This window comes from Pelecanus crispus, chromosome 4 (genome assembly GCF_030463565.1).
Source record: "Pelecanus crispus isolate bPelCri1 chromosome 4, bPelCri1.pri, whole genome shotgun sequence".
Taxonomy (NCBI): Eukaryota; Metazoa; Chordata; class Aves; order Pelecaniformes; family Pelecanidae; genus Pelecanus; species Pelecanus crispus.
Genome location: NC_134646.1, coordinates 73,375,485 through 73,395,447, shown reverse-complemented (window position 1 = coordinate 73,395,447; position 19,963 = coordinate 73,375,485). Strand labels below are relative to the sequence as shown.

Genomic DNA, 19,963 nt, shown 5'->3' with positions numbered 1-19,963 from the left:
GGGTGTCCACGTGGCTCTGAAACCCCACCTGGGTTGCTTGTGCCCATCAGCACCATCTGCGTAAAGGTACCCTGCTTTGCTGGAGCTTCTGGCTTGCAGCGATCTGTAACGTGTCCTACAGGCACGCTGACAGCTCGAGCTGGTTGGGAAAAGTTCCAACAGAACCCTTTTTCTTCTGAATTTGTTGATTTGCTGGGGTGGAAATGTGTGTCAGAGATGTTTCCGCATCTGTCAGGTCCTGATGAAAGCTGGGCAAGGCTCCGCGGTGCCTTCCCTGGTGGCTTGGCAGACGACCTGGGGAGCATCAAGATTCGTGGGGTTTTGGCAGCTTCGTTTCCCATGGCTTCCTATTCCTGGCTGGGGGCAACCTTAGCCACAGGCCAGCTCAGCTGCAGGACCTGCTCCCTTTTGCAACAGTTTTGAGTGGTTTGTATTTTCTTCTGAGCGGGAAGGTGTCAAGAATTAAAATGTTGGAAGTCTCCATGAAGTGTGGTTTTCTTTCTTCACCAGGATTTCTTATGCACTCTGAAATTCTGAAGAGGGCGAGACTTTGTAGCTAAACATTCAGTAATCCTTTATAAACTGTAAGTGAGGCTTCATTTAATGGGTGACTCACATAATGAGTGCTTTCTTTAAGCTGCGTTTGTATCCTTTTTAGTTTCAGATTATTCTAATACCTAGTTTTACCACTTATATATGTATATTTATATATAAAAATGTATAAAATCCTTATGTCTACAAATACTTTTCTGCGGTTGCACCTCTGCTTTATTTTAGTCTGTCTTATTTTCCCGGCCTGTTACATGTGTTTCTATTTATTATGCATCTTCTCCTGTTTTAAAAGAAATAAAATGTAGAACATCTTGATGAGTGTGTAGGTTTTTGACTCATTAGCAGTGACAGATGCAGTGCTCCAACAACGTTCCCTGCCCGTATCAATAAGCTCTCGCCTCTTGTAAGTGGGCAGTACTAATGCTTAGGAAGGCAGTTGAATGAGCTTAAAAAGAGCTCACAAGATGGTGGTCTCTGCAGGTCAGCAGGCAGTATAGTAAATCATCATGGTGAGGAGATGCAACTGCCAGCACGTGGCAAAATACCTTACTAGCGTTCAGGTTGCTGATTCACAAGTCCTCCAATTACAAGTGACAGTAGAAAGGCTGGGGAGAGAACAGGGAGCCTGCTCTGGCAAATTCCAGACTGAGGACTTGCATTCGTCTCCATGCTTTAACGACAGGGTACCAGCATCTGAGGCAAGGCCCGGGATATATTTCATTGTAGTTCTGGGCCTTGGTTCCCCCCCAGGGTCATTTTGCCGCTGCAGCACATGGAGAAAAGCTTCAAACCTTCTGTGTACATACTTTTTTGTCATGCGCTATATTTAAAATGTCTTTTTTCCCCTTTCTCCTCTTAAAATGTCTGTTTCTCCCTTTTTGCTTTTCTAGAATGATATAGAGGGCTATAGAGGCTTTGAACCTGTAAAATGTTCAAATACAAGCTGGAAAGTAAATATGCTACATAAAACTGGGAGGTTACATTGAAAAAACCTTGTTGTAACACCCCTAACTCTGACTTGGTGCTTTTTAATCACTAAGTTTTTAGGAGGTCTGTATTGTTGTCTTGGTTTTATACATGAGGAAACATATCAACTTGTTTAATTGTTTTCTAAACGGGGAACTTGGGACATGCATGGTTTATATGCGTGAGTCATCCTGTAATTAAACCAAGAATTGAGTCTGGAGTGAGTAGTATAAAACATGGGCAAAATGGAGATTCTGAGTTATTGTTTAGTGAGCCAAAGAAATAATTTACAATAAATGGCTTTTTTTTATACACAAATGGGAAAAGATGGTTCTGACTGCTTTAGAGTTTCCCAGCATTCACAGTCACTTGGCAAAAGTCTTTCCAAAAGCGTTATGTACTCAAGTTACAGACTTTCCCTGTCTTTGGGTAGGTGGTAGAATGCTGGTGATTCCAGTACAACTTCTTCAATGAGGGAGTTCAAATATTGGTTCTCAGGAATATGCAGTGGTAAAATTTGCTTTCTGCACGATGTATTTTTTGAGAACAGAGTGTAACCATTTAAATAGAGAAAAATGGAAACAGATGATTGTTGTGAACTGTGCCCCAGCAGACTTGATATTTGAACAGTTCTTTATGGGAAGAAATGTTTTCTTTCTGGCACTTCAGAAAATACCAGGAGGCAGTAGCTAGCTCTGCTGTTCATATGATATTTCAGGTAAATCAAACTTTGGAGGCTGCACTTGTGTCCTCATTCATGGAGTGAGTGAGATATGGTGTGGGGAGTCTCAGTACAGAGTGCCCACAACTAATCAGCAGCCTTTGACCTGCAGGAATCACAACAATTCATTCTCTATGCCCGCTAAAAACTAGACTTTCTGCTGTCAGTCTGTAACACAGTATAGGAGGCCCAAGCTGTGGGCCATGTCCCTTGGATGCCTCGGTGGAGCAGTCGAGTTGACCCTGCTGAACTGATGTTGCTTAAAGCAGCTTCCCTGAGCAGGAATTTCTGCATTACAGAGCTCAGCAGCCTCTTCTGACCTTGTCCCTTCCCATTTCAAGATCTGTTACTCTTCCAGGGGTGCTGAGAGTCCCAGGTGAGCTCAGCTTGGCCATTCCAGTGTTGGGCAGTTTATTCTGGGGCCTTCTCTTCCCTTTTTGGCCTTTGTACAAGGTGCTGGTAAAAAGGGGATGTAGTGGGATTTCAAGCGTTTCCACACATGCAATGAGTTCTGCTTTGAGGAAGAAAGACTGTGATGACCATGAGGCCTCATGTTCCAAAAGTCAGAAATAAACACTCAGTGAGACTGTGGTTTTCCTCTCCACTGTCTGTGTACCCACTTGAACCTATGGCATAGACCTTTATATAGGGTAAGTGCTTTGATGCTAATGTCTTTCTATATAATACAAGCCTACATGGTATCATCAATACGTTATTATGTTTATTTATTTCAACAAACCCACATTTCTTCCTTTTTTTTCCCCCTAGAGTGACCGACTGCTCATTAAAGGTGGAAGAATTATCAATGATGACCACTCCTTCTATGCAGACCTATACCTTGAAGATGGACTTATAAAGTTGGTTTTTTTAAACTCCTTTTGCATGCCTGTTAATATAGACCACTGTGATGGTGCTGACCTGCAGCCAGCATCTTGGTTACCTCTAGGTGTGGGGCCGTAGTAGAAGAGTGTTTAATTATGAAATTCTGTCATTTTGTCTTTACTAAGATTAGAGAAGTAGAAAATTTCTTTACTCTAAGTTCAAGGTATTCGCTTTTCAAACAGTTCAATCCTAGTTTCTTCCAAAACAGTCAAGGCGAGTAGGCTCTCTCAAGAAGCAATGCTAAGGGCAATGGGTATATTTGAGTCCATATATGACAGAAGGCTTTTTACAGCTTTCTTCCCCAGACCTAATCAGGGTGAATGCAGCCATGCTCTAAAGGATTGTACGGCACAGAAATACCCCCCGTGTTAGAGAGTGCTAATGGGGACCTACTCCTTCTCAGTTCCCCTCGTTGGTTAATGCTGAAGCATAGCATGTTCTGTTTGTACACTGTTATGCATTGCTCTTATGTCCCTTTTCTTGTTTAGCAAAGGTATATAATCTTAAATCTTCACACAATTAGACAGAAAATCCTACTGATGTTTCAGGATATAAAATACAGGAACTGGGAAAGTATTCCTTAGGTGAAAAAAACATAAAATACATGTTACTGATAGGCTGGGAAACAGTAACAGAGATGTCTGTTCATGTAGCTCTACTGGTCCTACCTTGGCTTAGTGGAGATGGGGGTCTCTAGTTTTGCAAAGTTATGTAGTGTGTACAAGCACTCTGATGTACACAAGGATCAAAGCCTTTTTCTTGACTGCTAAACATTTTCGCTAGACAAGTTTGGTCTAGAGAGGCTACAATTTAATGCACAGAAACATAATTATGGTTATCTGGTAAATAATTCATTACCTACATGTTTTCAGAGTTCCTTTTCTTAAGAATATATCATCAGATTAGAAGTCCGATTCTCTACATATCTGTGGCTACTTACATTATTTATGATTCAGATTATTATAACATAAAAAAATTGTGAATGCTTGTATCCATGGACTATGTGGTTTTCTTTTTAATACTGCACTCTGCTTTTCCAGTTGTAGTGTTACTTGTGTTGCAGAAGTGGCAAATGAGCATATAGTTTTAAGTGGAGAAGGCACAAAATTATGAACATGTGTATTTTTTTAATAGGAACAATCAACCAAGTTGTGCTCTGTCTGATAGGCATTTTAGTTGAGTTTTTCTCTGCTTTTGTTTGCTGAGATACAGTTTTCCTAGTAAGACTCGTAAGCATCGGGACTGACATAGCAACTAAGTGCATGAGATGCTGTAAGTCTGAAACTGCTGTGGATTTTTGGCCTTGATTCCTGAAATGCAATGGTACTCGGTAGGCAGGTGAGCAATGCCAAGCTTTCAGCTGCCCTGCCATTTAGCAGCCCTTGCTAAATGCATAGACTCCCTCTGAAATCCACACATGGATCCATACCTCCAGAAAGTATCGCAGCTGCCTGAGATAGGTAGGATTAATAATGAATAGACAAGATCTTAGTTTTTAAAATGCCTTTATCTTTGCCGAAGGAGGCAAGTTTACTATTCCGCACCCTGAGTCGTGCCTGGTTTTTCTTTATAAACTGTGCAAGAAGTCCTGCTCTGAAAAAGCAGCTAATTTGTGAGGGCAGCCTGGTGTGAAATGGGCTTGGGTCCTAACTGTGTTCAGATGATAAATTCTGCAGTCTACAGAAGTGCTATATTTTCTGGGATTGGTCTTTTTTAATTTCTCCAGCTGGAACTGCCCATTGTGTCTAAATATTTAACATAGTTGTTAAATATTGCTCAAGATCCTTTGGAGCAGGTCCTTGAACCTCAGGCATCCACATTTCAGTTGATGCCTTAACTCTCCAGCTGCAGATCCTGCTGATAATACAGAATTTTTTCCAGAATGGAATGGAGCAGCCACCAAGCTACTCAGCCCAGAATAGGCAATAGTGTTCTGGTTTTGCTGGGATATAAAAGATCTGGGTTAATTTTCTCATTCTGCAGTAGAAACTGATTGGAAAATAGAGGGTTGGGTTTCTCTTGCTGACTAATGAAATGAAGTCCCTTTTTTAAGGGCTTATGTCTCTGCAGGTTGTCCTGCACAGGGGAATGTAGGTATAACCTTGAATGTGTTTGAAGATTAGCTATAGTTTGGAGGATGGTAGATGCTTTTTCCTACCTGTCAGTGCTCAAACTGGCTCCCTAGGTACAAGGGAGCAGTGGTGCATGTGGATTTTTCCTAGCTGAAACTTTAGCCCTGCACACTCAGGTGGCAGCTGAGAGGCAGTTCTCCAGTATCTAAATAGTAATTTAGATATTTAGTAATTTAAATTGCCATTGGTATGTAAATAATATATTTTGCTTACATCTATCCTGTCTCTCATTTCCACATGAGGAAATGCGCCCCAGTCTCCATGCCAAGCGGCAGGTCACGGTCTGGTACCTGCTGTCCTGTGCTCCGGCCCTGCCAAGGGGAAGGGTTGGGTCCCTAACTAACTAACTAACTAACTAACTAACATGTGGGGACTAACGTGTGCAGGATGGGTGGCTGGGGACGGGGTCTGCAGAGCTGGGCAGACGATGAGCCAAGTTAGGGGGAGCCTCGGATGCCTAAAAGAGATCTGGGCTTGATAATGACAGAAATAACTCTGCTGAGTTCTGGGGGAGGTTTTCGGCTTTCTCAGGTTAAGCTTATGAAGAGTTGAAACCTGCTGTTTCCTTTGGGCTTCAATCAGATCATGTATGAGAGAATTTACCAGCTTGTTCAGCTGAAGACGGTAGACAGCATCAGCTTTCTGTGAACCTGAATTTTCTAGTTGCTGGTGCATCAGAAAACCAGCTCAATCATTTGTACAGTGTCTAGAATACAGTTATCTGCACTATTGTATTTTTTCCACCCACAAGTAGCTGAACCCCATTCTTATTAACACACACTTAGCATTAGCAAGTGAGCAATTCAGGGATCCTGTCACGTTATCTCTTACTGTGTTCTAGTCAGTCAGAATAAAAATAACCTTGAATGCCAGTGAAGATCAGCCTTCTCCCAGCCTTAATCTTGATGCTAGGGCAAGAGATGAGACAGGCTCCTGACAGGTAATAGCACAGCATCGTCCACAAAGGCCATTTGATCCCATGTCACTTCAGTATGCATGACTTCGGCCATTGCCAAATAAGCTGTTAACTCAGCTGTACACTGAAAATCATGAGCAGTGAGTCATCAAAAAGGTTCCCTACATACTTAACACTCACTTCATTAAGATACGTGTTTTCTTGTGCAGGGAACTGGTAGGTACTGACTGTGGAAGAAAAACAAATGAATTGCTTTTGTATTTTTGTGTAGGTTTTCTTTAATGTTATTTTCAGAAGGTGTAGTAGTCCTTGGAGTGTAATTCCACCTTAGGCATGTTTAAATGAAAATGGTCATAGTAATTTTTTTTTCCCAGTTCAGTTTTTTAGCCACACAAGCACTGTACAAAGGTTGAGGATTGTTCTGATCAAAATCTGGGGAGTGGATTCAACTAATGAAAATTAATACAAAGCCGTTATTATCTGTGGGGCTACCTAACTTTATACAAGCTTTCAACGTGCTCATGAGTTGGAGTGTCTTATGGTATGCCTTTGTGAGTCAGATTTTAACAGCAGAGAAGCTTCTTGCAACTTGTTTGTGCAATTGGATGTGCTGGGCTGCTGCTGGCTTTTGCATACATATCAATTCCCCGTCTGTCCTGGTATCATTAGTGCTCCTCACAGCTGTAACAGGTTACGACATGCTCCCAGTACTATACGTGTTGATGAATATTAGACGCCAGACATGGAGTTGTACAGCTTCAAGCCGTGATATTATCAGCTCTCACAAGTAAGCCCTTTTGGATTTGTTCAGCGCGGAGCAGCTGAGACCCAGCTCAGGATGCTGGCGGGGAGTTTGCTAACCAAATGGCTGTGCTTCCCTCCAGCCAAAACCCAGAGCACCGGGGGAGCCAAGTTGCTGGAGGTGACATTTCTGCATAGCATACGAAACAAATTCTTGACCTCTTGGGGCTATTTATTAACTCTGGTGCTTTGGCCAAATTCCAATGTGAATAATTATCCCTGGTTTTTTCACTGGTTTTAATTAACAGTTATATTCATTTTCGGTGCTAGCTTGTTGCGATTGGCTGCTAATCAGTTGCTGTGTTTTGCTCCGTAGGTGGGAGTTGCATTTTAATGTGGGAGAAACAGATTCAGCAGCTCAGATGTCTGGGGTATTTGTTTAGCTGTGGATAAATGTTATTTTATGCCAGACAAAAGGAAATTAAGGCAAGGACTGTGTGTCTGTAATACGAGATAAACTAAGTGAACTTAAACTACCTTATAGTTATCTCTAAGCCCAAATATATTACAGTGTAACAACACAGAGACATGGCTTCCACACAGACCCGTACCTTTTCCTGTTTGGCACCATGCAAAGTAGACAATAAAAATGTAATGTGGCTTTAAAAGTTATAAGTTAAAGGTTAATTTACTCATAGTTGTGTCCATGAACACTAAAAGTATTTTGATTGTAAATACATGGAGTTTGCTTGATATCAGTATGGGGGACAGATGAATATTTTTAACAGTGAAAAAAAATATCCTGTTTTGAAGAACCAAAGGGAAAAAGATTGCAACAGTTAATCAACATTTTTCCACATGGCTATGCAGAATGTTTCACTAAGTTTTAACTTTAAGAGGAGGATGAAGGATATGTGACATGGTAGATTAAAGGTGTTTGGGTCTCTTTAAATATGTATTTCTGTATCTTAGGATATTTAGGTTTCTTTTTAAGGATAAATTTGCACTGCTTGGATACAAAGTAATTATAACTGTTCTGATGTGCCTTGTGCTTCTGCCATATATTTACAGTTCCAGCTTGCTGTCGTATTTGATCTATGTTTTTATGTTTTCATTTAAGAACTTAATATACAAAAGCGGAGCCCCCAAGAAAGCATTAAGTGTGCGTATTTATAATTGTTTAAAGATAGGAATCATACAAAAAAATCATTTTTTAATGCTGGTGTGTTACGGATTCTTTGTCGGCCACTAGAGCAATGTGAAGCAACCTGAGCACGCAGCCCAGCCAGGCAGGCTCGCGGATGCTTTGTTCTGCCAGTGCTGTGCAGAGCGGCCAGAGCGGGTGCTTGAGCTTCACCTTTCCTTTGGGGTCACGGTTCTTTCTGTATGGCCCCTAGGTTCCTCTCCCCGACATGCCTCAAGTAGCTTCTGTCCCCTGTGCTTCTTTGTTTAAGTAAAATAATATTGGCTTTCCTTACTGCCTAGGCAAATAGGAGAAAATCTGATTGTTCCTGGAGGAGTCAAGACCATAGAGGCTAATGGGCGCATGGTTATTCCTGGGGGAATAGATGTCAACACCTACCTACAAAAGCCTTACCAAGGAATGACTGCTGTTGATGACTTCTATCAAGGCACAAAAGCAGCGCTAGCAGGGGGCACCACGATGATCAGTGAGTACTAGCAATACTAACTCTTCCCAGCCCGAGCTGAAGCTTGTGTAGCATATGTGGGGATAGCTACAGGAGGCTCCATACTGATTTTCTGAGACCTTCTGCAATGAATCTTCAAATTTCTGGGCACTGTGTTGGAGATCCATTCATCATTGTCACCCAGGGTTGACCTGAATATGAACCTACCTTCAGAAAGAAACAGTGGCACGGGGAATTGTCGCTTGGATTTCCCTCTGAAATACAGAACCAGCACTGAGGGATAATAGACCTACTCTTGGGATTTTTGAAAAACAATGTAATTAGTGCTGTAAGTATATGGCATAGAAAATCTGACAAAGATCCTCTGTTCCCACCTAGTGACATTTCAGGGGCTTTGGAAATAACAAGATGCTTATTTATGAACTTGGATTTGGCACCAGGAATTGAGGAAGTCCTTACCAGAGATGTCCTGGAGAAACATCTTTCTTGGTGCACAGGAGAAGTGTTTCTAGTTGTTTAAGACCCTTCTTCTGTCTACCAGATGGCAGGACAAGATTTATCTCTTTCCTACTAGCAATGGCTTGGCCCTTGGTTAGACTCCGTGAGGCAGTTGTTCAGGTGACAAAAATGGTCTTATCTTCCTTGTGCAGAGGAGCTGCCCAGTGGGGTTTTACTCCCACTGAATTGGAATGTGGCTTTTTTTGCTGAGTGTTACCTATGTATGCAGTATTACCTATGTACGCTATGTTACCTATGTATGCTATGTATACCTATGTATGCCGAGTGTTTACCTATGTTTTTACCTATGTTCAGCAGCAAGTATTAGCTGAAAGGATCTCTGGCAATAAGCACAAAACACACTGATGTTCGTTACTTTTGTTAATAATTTTTTTAGTGTATGTTCTTCAGTTGAGGCTTCCAGTGGAGCATTACGTTTGCAAATGCCACCAATAAGCCCATCTTGCTTTGTTTCCATACTTATTTTTGTCCTAGCCCTGCAAAGATAAGTATATATGCGTAAGGAGTCATGTCTTGATTTTACGTCAGTAAACTTGTGGCATCATCAGATGCAGAAAGCCTTGAGGCAGTGAAGATGCATAGTTGCAGCGCACTCAATCTGCCGTATAGTGTGGCTGAGTGTTTGTACTGTACATCATCTCTGTTCAGACCTTTGGCTATATTCCCAATTCTGGCTGCTGAGAAAGCATTTGACATCTCCATTGATATATTGGTAAGGCAGTGTGGGCCAATTCAGTCACTAGGAGGCACTGGTTAATAATAATGTTTACTGTGAAATACATAGAAATGGACAAATCAGACAATAAATACCGATAAGTCCAGAACTTGTGGTCTCTTACAAAACAGCAAAAGGAAAAAACAAATGTTTCCTAAACTGTGAGATGTTTGGCTCTCCCACTGTGTGTCTATGGATGCTGCACCAAGCAGGTTGCCAGACTCAGCTTTAGCATAGACTGTCCATGAAGTCTGCTATACCTGAGAGAGCAGGACCTGGCTAGCATCCCAAAGTCACGGTCTGCGCACACACTGCCTCCAAGGCTGCTGTTTTGGCCAAGATGCTGGAAGGCTACTTACAGGCACTGAGGAAATCTGAACAGTGTGCAGTCTGGGTAACAGACACTGAATCTCTTTTTCAGTTGACCACGTGCTTCCAGAACCTGGATCAAGTTTACTGACCTCCTTTGAGAAGTGGCATGAGGCAGCTGACACCAAATCCTGTTGTGATTACTCTCTCCATGTGGACATCACCAGCTGGTATGATGGGATTCGAGAAGAGCTGGAAATACTGGTGCAAGATAAAGGTTAGTGAGTGAAGATCAGTAGTATTTTTTGTTTCTGTTGAAATATCGTATGGAGGTGAAATTCTGAAGTATTTTAATGAATGCATCATCCAGAACAGAAGTGCACAGGCGCTTGTTATGCTGCCGAAGGTTCTGCACTACCTTGGAACTTTTGTATTCACTTGCTGCTGTGTAAAATGGACCTAAAACTTTGTGTATTAGTGCTAGTCAGCAGCAAGGCCGATGGAGGGAGTAGGTTTACCCCAGTATAGGCACGGAATATTAAGATGTGTATGTTGTCAGATACAAATGTATCACTTTATGCTTGCTTGTACATGTGGATATAGGCTCATACATTGCATACTTAGGTTTTATTTTAAGATAAAACTCAGAGATCAGCATTTAGGGTAATCAGCCCAGTCACCTGAGTCCTCTATTTCATGAATGGAGAGAATGAGACATTTAAAGGTAGTGGTTCAGATTTTAACTAGAATGGAATCTGCCCTTTTAGCTGCCTCAGATTAAGCCCAGATATGAAGGGCACATGTGTCTGAGAAACTGTCATCGCAAGCTAGATCTCATTTCTCTGCAATGGCTTAGGATAATTTACTAGCTGAGACTAGATTTTTTTATAAAACATGCCTATATTTTTAAAATAGGTTCAAGTTATTAGAAAAAAAGAGAAGCTAAAGTTAGGTACCTAATATTGAAAAAATGTCCTGATTTTCTCAAGTGCTTGGCCTCCAGTGGCTTTCCCTCAAGTTACTAGTAGAAGATGCTTTGTTTCAGGACTTAGAAAAACCAGGTCACTTATTTAGGAATCTATTTAAGACATGTATGGGCTTGATTCAGTTCAATTAACAGGTCTACTATCATGTGAGATGCTGTAGGTTACCCTATCAGGACTCCAGCTACCACTCCAGAGCAGCACAGATAAAACCTCTCATAAGTCCTTTTCCATATATTTTCTGAAATGGTATTTAGTTACCATGGGTAAATCAGAACTATCCTTGTGTTGGGAAGTCTAAGTAATATGTGTGTGCAGCATCCTTTGTAAGGTGTAGTGCTAGTGATTACTTAGATTTGAAAAATTCCCTTTATATAGGGATGTACTATCAAAGTAGAAAAACAAAGCAAAATCCTATTTTTGAGTGAGCAGTTGTTTGCTGAGATACTGTGGAGGTGCAGTCATGTAGGGGAATTTATCCTGTATGGCAGCATGCTAGCAGTACATGTGCTGTATAACCAGATTTTAGGCAACAAAACCGTTCAATCAGCTAGATTACACATAATTTAGAGAAACTGCAGCTGGTCTTACATAGTTCTTTATAATATAGGTGATTTTTACAAGGTGATGACATCTGTCAACACTGATGGTGCCAAATCTGTGCTGTTTCCCTGCTATCAGCGTTAACATGGATACGCTGCTGTGCATTAGCTGACTGTACTCTCAGACAAGTATACTGTGCCTTGTTTCAAAGGTTAGATACTATTTTCCAGAGCTCCTGGATCACAGATGGCTCAGCACTCCCAAATGTGCCTCAGGGCTTACATTAAAAGCCTGGTGCAGACAGTTAGGTTAATAGTTTTCTCCAACTATTGAAATGTCGGTTTTCAATATAAATCTGACCTGCCTTTCACTCTTCAGGGGAAGCAGGAATCTGTTCATTGGCTCCTGAACCGGGATGTGTGATGGGGCCCTTGGTGGCCTCTTTGGTGGCAATAGCATTAGGAGGTCACCTTTGTTCTCACGGATGCTGCAGTATGTCGCAGGCAGTCAATGTGAATTACTCTCGTGTTAGGAGATGCAAGGTAAGGGCAAGTATGAAAGCACAAGCACAATAGGAAATATTTCAGTGTGGCAGGGGCTTTCAAATTAATGGATAATATTTGCTGATAATTGGAAACATTGGAGCCAGCTGGTGCAAATAGACTTGATGTCAATGGAGTGACACTGGTTTTCATCAGCTGGGAATCTGGATTGAATTTGTTCTCGGCTGATTGTCTGGTGGGCGAGTTAGCCAAGTAACAGGGCTCAGTTAATCACGTTTCAGTGCTGCATGTGCCTAGTACAGTCTCGGCATGAATAACAGGGGGGCTCACAGAGCTGCTGTTGAGGTGCCCTGTCGTGAGGTATAATTGAATAATTAATCAGTTTTAAATCAATACAAAGCTAATTTAAGGAGACACAGGCTTTGGAAGGGCTTGGAGATTGTGTAGAACCAAATGTTGATGATAAAGACTCAGGCTTGTAACATTTCGGCAGCTAATTTGGGGCTGGGCTTCTCCAGTATATGCAAAGGAATAACAGCCTGAAATGTGTTGACAGACGCCTCACTCGTTCCTTTAAGTACTGCACTTTGTCACTGTTCAAAAAAAACTGTAGCACTATCTGAAATTTGGAGAGGATTCTGTTGAGTACTTCTGGTGTGAGAGCAAGCAGGACATTAGCAAGAACGTAGTATGTAACAAACGTTAAGCATGAAGGCCAATAGGCCATGGACCAGGTCTTTTGAAAAGCCATGTATTTCCAATGAGTAGATCAAGACACCAGACCAAGGCATTAGGGAAAGAGTCGAATCTTGGATACCTGTATATGTGAATTGGTGTTATTTTATCTTGGTATCTTGTAAAGGTACTGTCTTTGCAAGGCAGGATGGTTCAAACCATCCCTCCTGTTAGTGGTAAAGGCAGCCCGTGAGATGCCCTTCCGCTTTGTGTGTATCTGATGTGGTAGCCGAGGATGTGGATGTGCATTTAGATGGGAGAACTCTGCTTCTGCACTGTGGGAGCTGTCGGTAAGGGACAGGCTCAAGATCCCATGGCGGAATCCCTTCTACTCATTGACTTCAGGGAGAACATTAATGTGAGTGGGAGCAAAACTCATAGTCATTTTACCAAGGTCAGAAAAGGGCCTGGGAAGATACAAAGGCAATAAAAGGAAAAGGAAGAGAATATATATTACTTGGGTCAATGTGGGTCTTCCAACCACAGTACTCAGAGAAAGCTGCCTTATCTCCTGTGATTAAATGAATTACCTTTGGCTAGATCCCAGTGGATAAAGGAGAGCAATATGTAACCCAGCTCTTTGCTTACAGAGAAATGTGTACGAGAGGATTCAGTCCTGTGCCATCACTGAGGCTAGTCGGCATGGCTTGGACCAGCCTTGACACGTCTCTCGTTGCTTCATGTGTGCATGGTCACCCGTGCAGAAAGGTGTCTCCTAGGTGCAGCTGACATCTGAGACACTGTGTGGGTTTGTGAAGAGAAACAGATTTCCTCCGAGGCAGGTCAGGCAGATGTGAGCAGTCAGAGGGGAGATGGTGCTGAGGTGTGAGGCTGTAAGCACTGACCCCAGGGAAGGCATAGTCAAGCTTAAAGGTTTTATAGCGGGGACATACTAAGTACATTGAAACTGTGTAATGAGGAATAAGCTGAGGGATTACAGTTAGTAAAGGCCACGCGTGTTTTCTGGGAACTTGAGAAATACAAAAATAGGAAGAAAGGACAGGCTTACAGGCTGACGGGGCTCCATGGTCCAGGCTGGATTTGCTCAGCGTGGAAGTCAGCAAGGAGGGGCCAGCTCATGCTTTGTATTTCTCCCTGAGCTGCCTGGCTTTAGCGGGAAGACACAATACCAGGGATCATTTCAAGGTTTTATCCTGCATGTATCCTAGGGTATTTTAATCTTGTAATTGTGAATAAACAAATTCTCTGTGTGAGTGTGAACAGCCATACCCTCTGCCTGAGGATATGGCTGCGCCTTCTAGACTCATGAAGGAGTTGTATCTTCATCAGAGAGCCTTATTCATTTGGTGTAGCCAACATGAATGACACGAACAGATCTCTTTCTTCTCCTCTTGCCCCAGGAAGCACAGTTTTCATGACAGCTGTTTTGAAATGCAGCGTACATGGCTTAGACAGCTTAGAATTTACTTTTCTTTTAAGCTAGAAAACTCTGAGATCAGTCCCTGTACCAAACTGGGGATGTTGTCAATAGACTAAAGAGTAAGGCAAATTTATAAACTAATATGAATTCATATGTGCAGAAAATATGAACAGAAGATGTTTGGAATTCCTGTTCAGTTAGAATATGAAGCTGTGTAAATAATTGAATCTTTGGAATAAGTGGCAAAACTTGTAGGGGTTTAAATACAGTTGGTTCTTGGCAACCAACACTCAACACTAGCATATCTTACTGATTTCTAAAATTGAAGCTGTCATCTTTCATAGTTTTGTATGACTGTGTTGTGGTTTAACCCCAGCCAGCAGCTAAGCACCATGCAGCCGCTCGCTCACTCCCCATGCCCTGGTGGGATGGGGGACAGAATCGGAAGAGTAAGTAAGAGTGAGAAACACTCATGGGTTGAGATAAGAACAGTTTAATAATTGAAATAAAATAAAGTAAAATAGTAGTAGTAATAATAACAATATAATAATAATAGTAATAATAATATACAACGCAAGTGATGCACAATGCAGTTGCTCACCACCTGCCAGACAGTTCCCGAGCAGCGATTGCTGCCCCCTGGCCAACTCACCCCAGTTTCTATACTGAGCATGATGCCATATGGTATGGAATAGCCCTTTGGTCAGTTTGGATCAACTATTCTGGCTGTGCCCCCTCCCAGCTTCTTGTTTACCTGGCAGAGCATGGGAAGCTGAAAAGTCCTTGACTGGCATAAGCAGTACTTAGCAACAACTAAAACATCAGTGTGTTATCAACATTCTTCTCATCCTAAATCCAAAACAGAGCACTATGCCTGCTACTAGGAAGAAAATTAACTCTATCCCAGCCGAAACCAGGACAGACTGCCAACATAAATCCTTCCATCTTTGGGAGGTGGAAGGAGAGGTATGGTAAGCTGCCCTTGTAACTGGTTTCAGGCTTTGCTTCTACTCCTTCCCAGTGTCTGCCATCAGCTAAGGTGGGTGCTTTGGGCAGTAGGGTCAAGAAAAAGCAAGTCTGTATGCAAATTCAGATACACAGTTCTACAGCTTCTCAGCACTTTGGGGAAACTTAACTAGAAGTTTATCTATTAAAAAGCACAGTTTCAGGTCAAGCTGAAATGTTTTCCTGATTAGCTAAAGAAAGCTAAAAAGACAAACAGTGATTCACAGAACGTTTCACAAGTTTTTTTAAACTTTACAAGCTTTACCTGCCTTGTTTTAGCCACTGTCGCTTGTCTGTGATTTGGCTACAAGCAATCTCATTTGCGGTGGTGGCTGGGTTGCTCCAGGGCTGAACACAGGCCATCCAGAGTCCAACGAATTCCCGCAGAGAAGAGGGGATTCAGCCTTCCAGTCCTAGCAGCTGTAATGCACCTGTGGAGGCATGCTTTATTTCTGGCAATCACTGGTGAAAAGCCTAGTCCAGATGAATATTCTATGACCTATTTTTCCTGAAGCTTTTGTTCAAATACAATTTAAGAATCCACTTACATGGCAACACCTTTGAATTTTGTCTTGGAACAGGTGTGAACTCTTTTCAAGTCTACATGGCCTACAAAGATCTCTACCAAATGTCCGACAGCCAGGTATTGCTCTGAATGCTTTTCATTGCTGTGATCTGTCCTCTCTTCTGTGATCTCCCTCCCGACACTTGAGCAGTTGCTAAGGTTGAATCCTAGAGAAACATTCCCACCGACCTGAGTGACACTGGGGGAAATATGCAGTGGAGGGGTTCTCTCTGGAGGGTCAGTGCCTAGTAGTGTTGAAGATCTGCATGTGCTCCTTCAAGTGTATGACATTCACCCTCTGCAAGGGTTGTCTGGTGTCTCCCAACATTGCAACCACTCAGCACTGCTCAGGATTTTGCCATGCACTTTGTTTTGCTGTTACCTTTCAAGAACTCTAGGTCAGAGAGGGAAGAAAAGATGAAGCACTCGAGGCAGTGGCAGTTTTAAGATTTCAAGAGTTTCTCGGTTGCTGCAAACAGCTAAATGGAGTTGCTGTTTGGGGGAGGTGGCCTTTTCTCATTAAGGCTGGAGATAACAATGCGCTTGTTTGTCCAGAGCTTATTACAGATTCCAGACTCTTCAGCTTTCCCATTCATAAGTATCAGGTCATTGTAAATGGACAATGGCATCTGTTAGTAATAATAATGTTTGCTTATTCAGTTGAGAAAATGTTTCTTTCTTACTTATTCCCAGAGTTGTAACTCTTGGTCTCTTAAATAGCTGTTGTTATACCTCCAATCCATGTGGTTTTAATTGGAATTTTAAACATCATAATACATAAATATTCTCTGATAGGCAGTGCCTGTTAAGTTCAGCTCCCTGTTGGAATTGCCAAGAGAAATACATCAAGATGTTTAATGTGCGGCTAGACTAATGCCTGTTACCTTGTTTAAATGCTCATGTTGCAGGCTGTGTATTCCGATCCATTCAATGCTAGCTTAAGTGCCCTAGTGCAAAAGTGGGCACTGAAGAAACCGCATCTTCAGTATTTGATCTGTGTTTAGAAACTGGGCTCCCATGTTGCTGAAGTCTGGTTTGAACAGGGAACACGTTAGCTGAATACCTTTTGGAAAGGGAACTGAATTTCAGTAGATCCTATGCTTGGAAATTCTCAGTAAAAGCAATAGGATCAGCTGTTTCTCTTCTGTATGGATGGGTTTTGAATCTTAGAAAGCAATAAAAAAAAAAGGATGCGCTAGAGAAAATATTACAACTTTTAATTGCAGAATTAAAGACGTTGGTGAAAGCTTGACACTACCTGCTCCAAGCAGTTGGTGCAAAATGCCTGCACTACAGGAAAGAGGTGTTTTAGCTGTACTAAAACTGTCTGTGGTCCATGGGAATAATTGCATTTTACATTTGCTAAAACTAAGGAAAAGAGGCCACTCGCCTACCTTAGGCCTGCATGGGAGGGTGTGAAGAGAGAACCCTGCAGTCCATGGGGCTGGGGGAGGCACTGCCCGAGGGAGATGCCGCCGCACTCAGGGCTGTTGACCGTCTCGGTGCAGAAGGGCAGAGGCTCATCCTGGGGCTGGCTGGCCTCTAAGGGGTGGCTCAGTCGACACCAAGCAGCGAAGCTCTGACTCCGGGTAGAAAGCGGAGACTGGAAAAGGGAGATAATTTGCTCTTTGCCTAGATAATTACCAGCACAGAAGGAGTAAAACCGAGATGAACAGAGAGGTCTGAGTGTTAAGTGATGTGTTTTCCTTATTCAGCAGTGTTTCCTTCTTTGTACTACCTGCAGCTTTACGAAGCCTTTACCTTTCTAAAAAGTCTTGGGGCTGTTATCCTGGTCCATGCTGAAAATGGAGACTTGATAGCTCAGGTGAGTGAACTGTCATTTTTGCTTCACTTTGTGAGAAGATAGACATGAGAGAAGTAAAACCCTCCAGTCAAGAGTGTGGGTAGGAAAAAAGGAACTACCTGGTAAGTGCCATAATTGGGCCTGATGCCCTACGCACCGCTCGTGTAACCCCTGGGATGCGAGGATGGAGGCCCTTCTGCATGCTTTGGCAGAGCATCTGTGAGGCAGAGCGGCGATCCAGACAGCTCCTTGCCTTGGCAGCAGATGAAGACTGGGTGAGGGGGGCAGAAGGAAGCAAGAAAATCTCTTCTGAATCCGTCAGCGACAAGTGAAGCAGAACAATGTAAAGCCTTGCTCAGACACAAAGTGGAGCTGGGAATCTTTATGCTAATGGCTCTTGCTGCAGCTATCAGCCTAAGCAGCATAGTGAGTTCAGAGTGGGTGGGAAAGCTCTCAGACCTATTTATTTTTGAGAATATTCTTACAAATCTCTGAAGTTTGAGAATAAGAAGCTGCTGTGATCTTCTAAACATTTTAAAAATGTGTGTTAAAGTGTAAGTTATGCTCTTTGAAGATGCCTGTCAGAACCAGGAAACTGTGCTCAAATTCAGTATGTTCCATTAAAATGTCCTGGATCCCCAGTGCACTCTTTGCAGGTCAGGTGCCCTGTGTCGGTACTGTCCTCACACTGGAGTGTGCCGTAGCTCTGATCTGTGCAACAGAGGTATCCCAAGGACAGCAGTCAATAGTAAACCTCCTGCTGGTCTTTCTATAGAGCAGAATGGGCAGCTTTGGGTGGGTAGTCTTATGAGTGTATACATCTGTGGTAGATTAATCTTTTAAGGCTGTTGCAGAGATGTCTCCCTGCTCTGATCCCATGTGTGTGTGTAGAGCCCCTCTGAAGTCCATGAGGCTCTGAGCTGACTGATTTATCTGTTGAGCTCTTTAGCTGCTGGTTTATCCGCTAAGGACTAGGCTGCAGAGCTGACAGAGAAATTACAATAGCTAAAAACAAGTTGTCTTTGAGATCTGGACTAGGGAAGCCACCTTGTCTCATTGTTAAGGGAGAACCTCAACTGAATGTTTGAGTAGTTGGGCATTGTGTAAGGGCTCTTGCCCACATGGGTTTATTTTGTTGTTTTTCCTTCAGTGGGATTCTGTCCTTTATCTGTCTGGTAGGAATTTACCACCTTTGAGAGCCTTCTTTCCCTTTTCCCTTCAAGTTTGGCCAAAATAACCACTGGGCTCAGAAGTTGCTAGTGAGGAGTCAACAGGCACATACACTGCAGTTGTGTCCTTCCCCCACTGAAACCAGGTGAAACCCCTCATTTGGACTCAAGAGGAGAAAAAGTTGATTCCCCATGAAGATTAGCATGATTTGAAACTACTAAAATATATAATTTATATTTTTAATACAATATAAAATATAGAGTGGAACAAAAATTAATAAGAAGAAACACAATAAGACAGTATGACTGTAGGAAATGCAAAATGAAACAAATCAAATGGCACCCATGATGTTTTGATATGTTCCCCATTAAAATCAAGGTGCACTCGTGGAATTGCATTTCTGATAGAAATCTGTTTCAGTTACATTTTTCTTTCATCAGCTTAAATATACAGCCATGGAATATGAACATACAGGACAGAAAAATTATTAGCAAAAGAGGAAGTAGTAAAGAAATGTAAATTATGTTATACATCAACATATTTCTTCACCATTACCATGTGTCATAAAATTTGTTTTTCCTTATGCTTTTATTTAGAAGGATTATTTGGACAGTGAAAAGAAAGCTGCCTGCAGGGAGGTTTTGCAGGACTATCCTGTATGAAAATCCAAATTTGATCTTATCAAACAAATATTTGATCTTATTAGCACTATCAAGTCCTCTTACAGTGGGCAATTTTCCCATATAATCTGATTTTGTGACTTCCTTCAAGATGCAAACGTATCCTTTTCTGTGTTCTGTTCTTCGCCATCTTGCTATTTTTTGTATTATATGGTTGCAACTTTATTTTTTGTTGTATTTTAATTATCTGAAGTCTTTAACTGGCACTGTTCGGCGCTGTGGTATTAATAATTCAGAACAGCTTTTTTTAAGAATACCTATGAAATATTATGATTTTCTAACCAAAATAATCTTAATTGCAGAGTCAGATTAATACATTCCTACTAATGCCTCTTCAGCCTTGATTGATTGCAGCAAAGGGAAAAGTATATATGAATATTAATCTGCTCAGGTTTTGCTGGAGTTTGTTGGTAATGTGTGAGATCCTGGGGGACCTGGGATCAAATATTTATTAGATGACACAGTAAAGTATGTTCAGTAACTTTATCCTGG

The 19,963-nt window shown here is 42.0% G+C and overlaps 1 protein-coding gene across 2 annotated transcripts in view; it reads left to right on the top strand.

The window, feature by feature from the left end:
• The window catches only part of CRMP1 (collapsin response mediator protein 1), a 51,923-nt gene that overhangs the window by 13,846 nt on the left and 18,114 nt on the right, over nucleotides 1-19,963 (top strand). For both annotated transcript variants that reach the window (XM_075708693.1, XM_075708694.1), the window contains 5 exons: nucleotides 3,008-3,096; nucleotides 8,396-8,580; nucleotides 10,215-10,379; nucleotides 15,834-15,895; nucleotides 17,562-17,642. In XM_075708693.1, coding sequence (XP_075564808.1) covers nucleotides 3,008-3,096; nucleotides 8,396-8,580; nucleotides 10,215-10,379; nucleotides 15,834-15,895; nucleotides 17,562-17,642 — 582 coding nt within the window. The remainder of the gene's footprint in view (nucleotides 1-3,007; nucleotides 3,097-8,395; nucleotides 8,581-10,214; nucleotides 10,380-15,833; nucleotides 15,896-17,561; nucleotides 17,643-19,963) is intronic.